At 47.3% G+C, this 11,658-nt stretch overlaps 1 protein-coding gene across 1 annotated transcript; it reads left to right on the top strand.

Moving 5' to 3' along the window:
• The first annotated feature begins 2,568 nt into the window (after positions 1-2,568).
• Positions 2,569-10,071, top strand: TUBA1C (tubulin alpha 1c). The gene is given in 4 exon segments (NM_001034204.1): positions 2,569-2,675; positions 6,397-6,619; positions 6,762-6,910; positions 8,995-10,071. Coding segments are annotated over 4 exon segments (1,350 nt in total). The 5' UTR covers positions 2,569-2,672; the 3' UTR covers positions 9,970-10,071.
• The last annotated feature ends 1,587 nt before the right edge of the window (positions 10,072-11,658 follow it).

The raw sequence follows: 11,658 nt of genomic DNA, 5'->3' as shown, positions 1-11,658 counted from the left end.
CTCACAGGATATGGCTCAGAATATTATCTGTAGTCCTTGAGAAGGAACTAAAGGTCCTTGACTATGCTTAGTGACTACATTATTTCATCTCCTTTGACTGTTTTCCTTTGTTTCTGCATTTCTCACTTCTCTGATGAAATGTATTCTTAATGCTAAAGTTTTCCACAGACAACAGGCAGGCAGAGAACATGGCTGGGGGGAAGGATCATAGTGTCATGCTCAGTTTCATGCTGATAGAGCAAAAAGAGATTTTATTGAGAAGGGGTGCCTGGGCAGAGAGCAGGAGGGTAAGGAAACCCAGGAGGTCTGCTCTGACACATGGCTCACAGCCCAGATTTTATAGTAATGGGATTAGTTTTTGACTCAGGGTCCTTCCTGGTGGTGTGCACATCACTCAGTCAGGATGGATTCCAGCAAGGAGGATCCTGGGAGGTTGGTAGGACACTAGGCATGTCGTTTTGAACTTTTGAACTTTCCTGAATTCTCCAGGTTGGTGGTGGCTTAGTTTCCTGTTCCTTACCAGGACCTCCTGTGGTAAAGTAACTCACATGAATGGTTACTATGGTTCCTGGCAAGGAGGGGGATTCCAGTCAGTATTTCCCTTAACACCTCCCCATTCAGACACTGCATACTCAAGATGCTTCTTGGTAATCAAGGCAGAGGTCTCTTTCTTCTGTAATTACTCCCTGCTGAGATTCTTTGCCAACTGAGCTGGGGCTTTCCTGGTGGCTCAGTTGGTTAAGAATCAGCCTGCAATGTGGGAGACCCAAGGTCTATCTCTGGGGGGGTGCGGGGGGAAATCCCCTGGAGAAGTAAATGGCAACCCATTCCAGTAATTTTGCCTGGAAAATCCCATGGATGAAGGAGCCTAGGGGCTACAGTCCATTGGGTCGCAAATGGACTTTATTTCTACTTTATTAGTAGAAAACAGAAAAAAGTCTCCAGGCCTTTCTTGAGTGCCAAAGAGCAAGCGCAAGCAGTTACTAATAGGGCAACAGAGTTACAGGACACCTAGTTCTTCCTGAAGCCATAAAGATAACAATCTGATGCATTATCTTTGAGTTATTCTACAAAAACTAAAGACAGGCACCCAGGAGGCGGTAAATACAAGTCCACCACAAGCACAGACTCCAGACTGGTTGGAACCAGAAGGTTGAGATTCTGGAAACACCACCCTGTTACCTCACCACTAACAAATGAGGTCCAGGAGCTGGTCAAGCAATCTGTGACCCATTTCGCAGTCTTGCCTGAAAGTGATTGGAGGGTTCAGGTCTTTTGTGCACCCGACATCTATTCTTGCTTTTAGCCTTTGCAATAAATCTTTTTCTGCACCAAACTCCCAGGTTCTGGATTGTTTGGCTTCAGTGTGCCAGGGACACAGGAACTTGGGTTCCGTAACAAAGAGTGGTATACTTAGAGTAAGGCAGTGCAAGGCAGTTGAGGGCCTAACTCGCTCCAGCTGTGTGACCTGCAACTAGTTTAATTACTCTAAACCCTAGTTTCTTTATCTGTAAAAACGGGGGTAAGGCACAGCATTTGTCTAATGTATGACATGTGATTAACATTGTCTGAAAAACAAACAACTCTGCATAGTAAGCATCTGAAAAGTGAAAGCTATTATATGCACGTGTGCTCAGTCATGTCAGACTCTTTGAGACGCCAAGGACCAAAGCCCACCAGGTTCCTCTGTCCATGGGATTCTCCAGGCAAGAATACTGGAGTGGGTTGCCGTTTCCTACTCCAGCAGATCATCCCCACACAGGGATCAAACCTGCTTATCTTGCCTCTCCTGCATTCGCAGGCAGATTCTTTACCACTAGGGCCACCTGGGAAGCTGGGGTCAGTATAATTAATTCCAGGCGGGGGAAAAACTGCTTTTGCACCAATTGGAAAGAGTTTGCTGTTGGGAACGAAAACGTTCATTTAAAAGGAGGTAGGAAAACAAGGGGGAAAAAGCAACAAAAAAGATGAGATTCAAGATTTCAAGTAGGTTTATGGTGATTAGGACCTGGAATGGGGAACCATAGGTCTTCCTCTTGGAAGTCCCTCAGCTGCGAGAGCTGGGGCGCCGGGGTTACCCGCGGTGGAAGCACCGGATCGTGTGGGAGGTCCTGATTGGGGGCTGTGCGGCTGGAACTGGCTGAAGGCCACCTAGGCCGCCCTCCAGTCCGGGTAGGGGGTCTGGAGCCCGGGGACCGGGCGGGCAGCGAGAGGAGCCGCGCCCCCCTTTACCTGGCGCCCCTCCTCGCTTACGTGTCGCCCACTGCCGTCCCCACCCTTCGCCTCCCTTCGCCTTCCAGTCGCCCAGTGCATCCTCTTCCTCACCCCACCGGCCCATTCTGCGGCCCCTGGATTCCTCCTCCCTTTCCTGGGTCTTCTGGCTGGGTCCGTAGTTTGGTTTGAACTTTTGAACCCACCAATGAGCGCCGTGCGCCCCTCCTCTCTCCGCCCGGAGGGTAAAACCTGGCGTAGGGCTGGGAGGCGGGGCCGCGGAGGCGGGGGCGGGTGCCCGCCCTCCTGACACGTGGCCCGGGTAGGGGTTTATAGGATCCCTCCCGGCCCCGGGCCTCTCACTACTTCTCCCCCGGACTCCTTAGTAGTCTGTCAGTGGGAGATCTTCGCGGCCGTCCCCTCCCCTGTTCCAGCCCCGCAGAACCGTACAAGTCTCCGTTATGGTGAGTGGGGGTCCCCGGGCGGTGGTGTGGGGGCAGAGTGCGGAGTCCCAAGGGGCGTTGGGATCCCAGTGCGAGTGCAGCCACGTCCACGCCTCCGGGCAAACTGGTTTCTGGTGGCCGGGTTGGGAGAGTCGAGTTCACCTGGCTGACTCCTCGTCGGGCTCGAAGACGCGGCCTGGGTACTGCCTTGAGTGGAAGTGGAAAAGCCACCTGATCCTAGAGAGGGGCCATTCATTGATTCGTTCGGGGCCGCTACTGCCCCAGAAAGGTCGGAGAACCTTCGCACTGGCTCCCAAGGACTTATGAAAGCTACAAATCCCTCCCATTTCCTGAAATGATCTCCCCTTCCCACAGCAAAGGACCCCTGGAGCATCCCGTGTGCTCCAGCATAGTAGGTGCAGACGTTTCCTGGCGACCCCTGTCGTGTGCCCTGTGAAATGGTGCTGAGTCCACCTGTGGCCAGTCTCTGGGAAAAGTTTCCAATTGCAGCTTCGTCACCTGTGGCCGGGATGGCGGGGGTTGGGTGGGCGAGGGGAGCTCTTGAAATTGCACCAATCCACTTGAAGGATGAAGGCAGGCTCCTCCTTTGAAGGAAATTACTGTCCCGTGTTTAACCCTGCATTTCTCGTGTTAATGTAGTGGGGTGTTTAATAGCTGAAACTTTCTGATTACAGGTTTTAAAAAGTCCATAAAAGAGATATTTATTTATAAAGTCACAGAGTAATCTAGTAATGACATAATATTCTTGCTTTTAAAGAAACATGAAATTACACACAACTTGAGTATTTTCTATTTAGTTGCCACAGGTTTTGGAAACAAGTATCTTAGGAAACATCCGTTGGAGGTCTATCTAAAGCAGGCCATGAGTATCAAATGTATCAAAATACCTTTTTTTAAAAAGGAATGTAGTGAATAAATAGTTACCTTTTTTACAGACTACCACAATTATCAAAGGATGTCTGACTGTAACACTTGCTTGAGTGCTTTTTACTAAGCCAGACCAAAGGACACTGGTAAATGTGTAATTGAGAAAATAGTGGGAGTGTTTAAAGGGCAAGAAATCAGCAATAGCCCCAAACCTATGAAGACATACACTGGTTAGACTCTTATTTCACAAGGGACAGGTGCTGATTATCCTGTTAAGGCTAGACTAAGTGACACCATCACCGGTATCTCACTTCATTTTCCAAGTGGCCAGGGGAGAGTGGAGGGCAAGCAGTGGCCACAGCCTAAGCCATACTGTTGCACAATATGAAAAGTTTTTTAACTCAAAAACTTCATTAGAAGTGCTTCATTACGATGGCAGGGTCTTCTCAGATACTTATCTCCTTGGACCTGGGACTGTCATGGGCAAATATCTGGTTCTTTAGTGGTTTCTAGGGCTGTGGAATGTCCAGAGTCCAGTTAAAGGTAAACACAATGCAGTGGTTAAAAGTCATGGGTTCATCACAACAAACACCCTTTTCTCCCACAGCCTTAGAGCTGGGCAAGTAGATGCAGGTTAATAGTAAGCATGCTGATGTCAGCAGAGGATAATTGCTTTATGGGGAGTATGGTGAGAAGGAGGGAACCATAAGTCAAAGGTTATGAGTAATTGGAGGTTTTGTCTTGGGGTTATGAGACTAGGCCCTTTGACATCTTAGGTGATGTTGAATTTTCTTTAGATTCCTGTTGTTGTTCAGTTGCTAAGTCACGTCCGAGTCTTTGTGACCCTACTGACTGCAGAATGCCAGGCTTTCTGGTCCTTCACTGTCCCCTGGAGTTTGTTCAAACTCATGTCCATTGAGTTGGTGATGCAATCTAAACATCTCACCCTCTGCCACCCACTTCTTCTTTTGCCTTCAATCCTTCCCAGCATCAGGGTCTTTTCAAATGAGTCAGCTCTTTGCCTCAAGTTGCCAAAGTATTGGAGCTTCAGCATCAGTCCTTCCAATGAATAGTCAGGGTTAATTTCCTTTAGAATGGACTGGTTTGATCTCCTTACAGTCCAAGGGACTCTCAAGAGTCTTCTCCAGCACCACAATTCAAAAGTGTCAATTCTTTGGTGCTCAGCCTTCTTTACACTCCAACTCTCACATCCATACATGACTATTGGAAAAATCACAGCTTTGACTATGTGGACCTTTGTTGGCAAAATGATGTCTGCTGTTTAATATGCTGTCTAGGTTTGTCATAGCTTTCCTTCTAAGAAGCAAGTGTCTTATTTCATCGTTGCAGTCACTGTCTGCAGTGATTTTGGAACCCAAGAAAATAAAATTGGTCACTGTTTCCACATTTTCCCCGTCTATTTGCCATGAACTGATGGGACCAGATGTCAGCTTTTTCACTCCTCTTTCACCCTCATCAAGAGGTTCTTTTCTTTAGTTCCCATTCTCTTTATGGTATCATCTGAGGTTACTGATAGTTCTCCTGGGGGGCTTGATCCAGCTTATGATTCATCCAGCCTAGCATTTCACATGATGTACTCTGCATAGAAGTTAAATAAGCAGGGAGGTAATATACAGCCTTGATATACTCCTGTCTCAGTTTTGAACCAGTCCATTGTTTCTAACTGTTGCTTCTTGACCTGCATACAGGTTTCTCAAGAGACAGGTAAGGTGGTCTGGTATTCCAGTCTCCTTAAGAATTTCCCACAGTTTGTTGTGATCCACACAGTCAAAGGCTTTAAATTCCTATTAGCAGCTTTCAGAACCCTGAAACTCTCTTTATTTGGAGAAAATGTAATAGGAGATATTTGATGTGGATACTTGAGAGACTCTGTCTCAAGCAGCTAATTTGATTTATGATGGAAATACAGTAGATATCCTCTTTGTTTTCCTCTTAAGTCTGTGGGTTTACATTCTATGTTCACTGCCTTATTTTGCCAAGCAAGAATGAGTTTGGTAACTTACAAATGACCCTGTTCAGCAAGTAAAGGAAAATAAACGCTTGCCTAACATCATTAAATTTATGCAATTATAGACTCTTCTTCCACAGCGCCAGAGACAGATGTACATTTTACTAGAAAACAGCTGATTTCTTAAACTATTAGTGAAGTCTTGGTGACACTTCAAGCTTTTGTTACCCTATCTCCATCTGCCGACCCTCCCCCACTCTCCCCTCAAGGTGTGTGGACAGTGAAGGAAAATATTTTTCCCTAAGATTAAATACTTCCACAGGGATAAAAGGATGCCTATGACCACAGTTTTTAAAGTCCAGGTAACTGCTGCTTATCTGCTGTTTTCTCCATGAGTCATACAGCTGTAGTTTGCTGGTTTAAGCTGGTTTTAAGGGAGAGGCAGAAGCTGTTTAAAGAACAGAATAAAGAGGGATGGGAATGAGCTGTACTTACAGTCACACAGGGAATGAATCAGAGCTGGAAGGAGGAATTTTGCATGCCTCTAAGGAGTCAGCAGGCATATTTCCCAGGAGTTGGGGAAAATCTATTGCTAGAGTAGCTTGTGTCCTTCTGAAGGTAGACACCTGACCATGAATATCTAATGTGGCTGTAAAGGGAAAGTCTGGTCCCTGGCCTTGTCTAGTTGTTCATTAACATGTCTGTGGTTTTCCAAAGACTTTTCTCTGAATTGGCCTGTTGTTTGTGAAATAGTGCCTGGGCAGGCATGGCCTCCAGAAAGGTGCTGATTTGTCTGGAAGGTTAATAGTCATTTCCGTGTGATTCATTCCTGAATGTCCCATCTGACGGGTCACATTCTGACACTTCCCTTCTTCCTTCCCACAGCGTGAGTGCATCTCCATCCACGTTGGCCAGGCTGGTGTCCAGATCGGCAATGCCTGCTGGGAACTCTACTGCCTGGAACACGGCATTCAGCCCGATGGCCAGATGCCAAGTGACAAGACTATTGGGGGAGGAGACGACTCCTTCAACACCTTCTTCAGTGAGACGGGTGCTGGCAAGCATGTGCCCAGGGCAGTGTTTGTAGACCTGGAACCCACAGTCATTGGTGAGTTGACCTCAGTAACCCCAGTGAGATCCCAGGGATCGGGGACAGGAGGTGTGTCCTGGGAATTCCACTGATGCCCTGCGATGGAGCAGACTTGTGTGGGTTGTTAATGATGGGTGGCTGCTTCATTTTCCTTTTCCAGATGAGGTGCGCACTGGCACCTACCGCCAGCTCTTCCACCCTGAGCAACTTATCTCAGGCAAAGAAGATGCCGCCAATAACTATGCCCGAGGTCACTACACCATTGGCAAGGAGATCATTGACCTCGTCTTGGACCGAGTTCGGAAACTGGTAAACGAAGAACTTTTTTTAAAATAGGATGAGCGTTTTCTCTTAGAGTTTTGAGAGACCAGACTATGGGAATCATTCTTTGCGCACCAGAATGAGCTTTATACTGCCCAGTGTAACTTGACTTCTAAACCAAACGGTGCTGTGCTATGGGACAACTTTTTGAGGCTGAAGTAGGTGCTGCTTGGCCTCCTCCTATGTCTTCTAAGGCAGATTTGGGCAATTGCTCACTCAGTGAGGCCAGTTTACCTGAAGTCAAGTGAGTACCAGGAAGCCTTAACCGTTTTACTGACACTTAAGCCCATTAAACACCCTTGTTCATCTTAATCAGGCAGCTTCCTGCCTCCAAGCTGAGGCATCCCTTTTTAGGTCATCTTAGTCTCAGGGGTAGGTGGCTGGCTTTGAATGTAACTAATTGATCAAACTCATAAAAATTAGACAACTGCCCTATGTTGCTACAGAAAGTTACAGCAAAAGAAGCTGATGTAATACCGACTAGAACTAGCTGGCGTTGGAAACTTCCAGCAACACTGAAAGTGGAGTCAAGGGAGCTCCCTTGTTACAGAAGCAAGTATAAGTCACTGGAACTTTGAAAGTATTAAGATATAACCACAAAAAGTGGTACCCTTGTTTTTCTACTAGAGCTCAGGGCAGTGTAGACTAGCCTTGCCTTGAGGCAGAAAAATCTAAGGTAACTGTATTCACATCGGTAAGGTTGAAAAGGGTGCTGTTCAGATCATTTTAATTAAGAGTCTGGCAATCAGATGACTCTGTTCCTTAGGCATATGGGCAACTTGTAACTAATTAACTAAAATCAAGAATGAAGGCCTAGGTGGAATAGCTTGTCAGGAAAATCCTATAACACTAAGCCCGGCAACAACAGGTCTATTTTCAAAATAATGGCCTTACATTGTTCTTGGCTTCATACTTTGAGATGTTTATCATAGTCTTCCCAGCAAAATTGGGCTAATGGTTGGCTCCTCTGTTTGCAAGTGAAGCTTCAGCTACAAGCACTGACTTGGAAATCGGGACCTGCCCTAGGGACAAATAAACGAGTGAAGTCATTGAGGGTCCATAGTGAAGTTCATTAACCACCAGAACAATTGCATTTGTCCCTGGTGTTTATTACTGTGTCCACAAGAGTCTTAATGGGTGGAAACTGGTAAACTAGAGTCTGCCCCTTACATTGATCTCATTCAGAGGGTGGATAGAAGTGACTAAGGGCTCAGTAGAGAATGTCCACAAATCTTGGAGCACCTTAAAGTGAAGACTGTCCAGAGAATACTCTGTCAGGTTAAGATTATCCTTTCACAGAGGAGCAGTTTGTTAGCCAGAAGAGCTCAATTAAGTGGTGGAAAGCCCCCGTGACACAAGGACATGGATTTGTGACCGTGAATCCCCTTTCCCGGAATGAAGAGACTTGCTGCTAACCTGTGCTGACTGTGCCAGGCACTATTCCAGTACTCATTTAATTCCCAGCAACCTGAAGCAGGTTACTGTTCTCCTCATTTAATAAATGAGAACACTGAGACTGAGAAATGAATTTGGTCAGAGGCACATGGCAAGGAACTGGTAGAGCCAGAGCCAGCCTTATTCTAACACCAGGGCACTGGCTCTTCACTCTGCTCTTGGATTCAGAAAGCAGCTGCCAGAATTTTTGTAAGACATCATTGTATGGGGCCGGTGTGGCCTCAGGCCTGCTGTTGGTAGCTCTCCAACTGATAAGAGGTTGCCTTTGGTCTGTGGTCATGGCACGGGCAGCAGAGGTGAGCCTCCCGGTCACCAAAACTTGTGCCCGGCATCCATTCCAGACTTCGTGATTCCTCTGCCTGCAGAAATGAAAAGAACTCATTAAAAATAGCCTTTTCACAGATCCCCTCCCTCCAGCCCCCAAGAGTTGATTGTGAAAGTTTCTCTGAATCACTTAGCACTTAAAAGCTCTTTAGGTCTGCTTTCTTAGCAAATATTGTTCAGAAATTTTCTGATTGTGTTTATATTTTGAAGATCTTGATCAGTGCGATTATGGATTCAAAGAAATCACTGCAGCTGTCACCAAGACTAAAATTAAAACTTTTTTCTTTTTTCAGGCTGACCAGTGCACGGGTCTTCAGGGCTTCTTGGTTTTCCACAGCTTTGGTGGGGGAACTGGTTCTGGGTTCACCTCCCTGCTGATGGAACGCCTCTCTGTCGATTATGGCAAGAAGTCCAAGCTGGAGTTCTCCATTTACCCAGCCCCCCAGGTTTCCACAGCTGTCGTTGAGCCCTACAACTCCATCCTCACCACCCACACCACCCTGGAGCACTCTGATTGTGCCTTCATGGTAGACAATGAGGCCATCTATGACATCTGCCGTAGAAACCTCGACATTGAGCGCCCAACCTACACAAATCTTAACCGCCTCATGAGCCAGATAGTGTCCTCCATCACTGCTTCCCTGAGGTTTGATGGCGCCCTGAATGTGGATCTGACAGAGTTCCAGACCAACCTGGTGCCCTATCCCCGCATCCACTTCCCTCTGGCCACATACGCCCCTGTCATCTCTGCTGAGAAAGCCTACCATGAACAGCTTTCTGTAGCAGAGATCACCAATGCTTGCTTTGAGCCAGCCAACCAGATGGTGAAATGTGACCCTCGCCATGGGAAATACATGGCCTGCTGCCTGTTGTACCGTGGTGATGTGGTTCCCAAAGATGTCAATGCTGCCATTGCCACCATCAAGACCAAGCGTACCATCCAGTTTGTGGACTGGTGCCCCACTGGCTTCAAGGTTGGCATTAACTACCAGCCTCCCACTGTGGTACCTGGTGGCGACCTGGCCAAAGTACAGCGAGCTGTGTGCATGCTGAGCAACACCACAGCTGTTGCTGAGGCCTGGGCGCGCCTGGACCACAAGTTTGACCTGATGTATGCCAAGCGTGCCTTTGTTCACTGGTACGTGGGTGAGGGCATGGAGGAAGGAGAGTTTTCTGAGGCCCGTGAGGACATGGCTGCCCTTGAGAAGGATTATGAGGAGGTTGGAGCCGACAGTGCAGAGGGAGATGATGAGGGTGACGAGTATTAGCATGTCTGCTGCAGTTTCATCTTGGGACTGTCTTATTTGTGTTCCGTGGAGCTGCCCACTGTGGCCCTGTCTTATCAATAAAGGTGATATTTCCACTTCCAAGGTCACGCTGTATCATAGTAAATATTTACTTACTGAAGGCCAGTTTGGGATGGAGGAGGTTGGCCATTTCGAGGCAACAGGCTCATTGGGCCAGTGCTTTTGAAATTTTAAATGTATGTGAATCTCCTGTAGATTTTAAAAAGCAGACCTTAATCTGTAAGTCTGAAGTGGAGTTTCAACAAACATAGTGCATTTTTTTCTTTTTTTTTTGCCTTTGTTTTTTAAAGCTCTCTGGTGTTTTGATTTTATTTTTAGTTAGAGGATAACTGCTTTCATTATTGTGTTGGTTTCTGCCATACATCACCATGAATCAGCCGTAGGTATACATGTGTCCCCTCCTTCTTGACTCTCCCACCCCATGCTACCCTCTAGGTTGTCACAGAGCACTGGGTCTCAGCTGCCTGCATCACACAGCAAATTCCCACTGGCTGTTTTACATATGATAATGTCTATGTTTCAGTGCTACTCTCTCAACTCACCCACCCAAAGCTCCTGGGTATTCTTGGTCTGCTGTGATCACATGTGGAGGAGTGAGGGGTTAGGTAACATAGCTAATAAATGGTGGAGCCATAACTCAAGTTGCCAGGATGACTGCCAGAACCACTGCAGTCTTTAGTTCATAAAGTGTTGGAATCACATGGGAAGGGCTTGGAACTGTGCTGATTGTTCATCCTTGGCCAAAATCTACAATGGCAAACTAGGACGGTGCTTTCAGAAGTCACTGCTTGGAGAAAGTAGAGCAGGCTAAGACACGAAAGTACAGTTGTCTCGGGTGTTAGGATATTGGTCCCTGACCCAGTGTATGTCATGGGGAATATGTGAAGTAGGGGAATAATAAGGAAAATTGAAGGAGTATGTACATAACAAAGGTTGAAGACCAGAGCTCCCTAATTTGGATGCTTTTCTGAGCAGCTGCTGGAAGCTGTGTGGTTCTTGAGCAGGGCAGGAGGCAACTATGAGAAGCTGAGGGTGGGGGAAGAATGCGCGGGTGGCCCGAGAGCTTGGTGCTCAGGGACCAGTGCTTGTGGCCTCTGAGGCTGAACTGAGCAATGAAAGAGGACAGCGATCATCAGAGGGCCAGGTCATGCGGAAGGGAGGAGCCATTTTTGATGCTTAGGTCCTGGCCTGAATGGGAAGGCCAAGCAAGTGGCAGGAGGTGAGGGTGAGTGCAGGTCTGTTCACCTTTGCTCCAGGACTGAGCTTATTCAATGGCGCTCAGCTACCATCTTTCTTTTCCCACTGGTGTTTTCACCTCTTACTCATTGCTAACCTCTGCCCCCTTACTCTTTAAGGACAGCATTTGAAACATGCACGTTCTGGGAGTTCCCTGGTGGCCTAGTGGAATTGGTGCTTATCAGTGCTGAGGGCCCGGGTCCAATCCCTGATTGGGGAACTAAGATTCCACAAAGCACATGGCACAGCAACCCCCTCCCTCAAATGCACATTCTGTCTTGGGGCACAGCTTCCAGCCTGAGCTCTCTCAGCTTTGTGCTCGGAAGGGTTATCATGAGAGCAACCTTTGTCTCATGCTTCAGGATGATGCCCAACCTGCCCCATCCTTGAGTACAGCCAGCCAGCCACTGCTAC

Source organism: Bos taurus, chromosome 5 (assembly GCF_002263795.3).
Source record: "Bos taurus isolate L1 Dominette 01449 registration number 42190680 breed Hereford chromosome 5, ARS-UCD2.0, whole genome shotgun sequence".
NCBI lineage: Eukaryota > Metazoa > Chordata > Mammalia > Artiodactyla > Bovidae > Bos > Bos taurus.
This window is presented reverse-complemented; position numbering and strand designations above follow the sequence as displayed.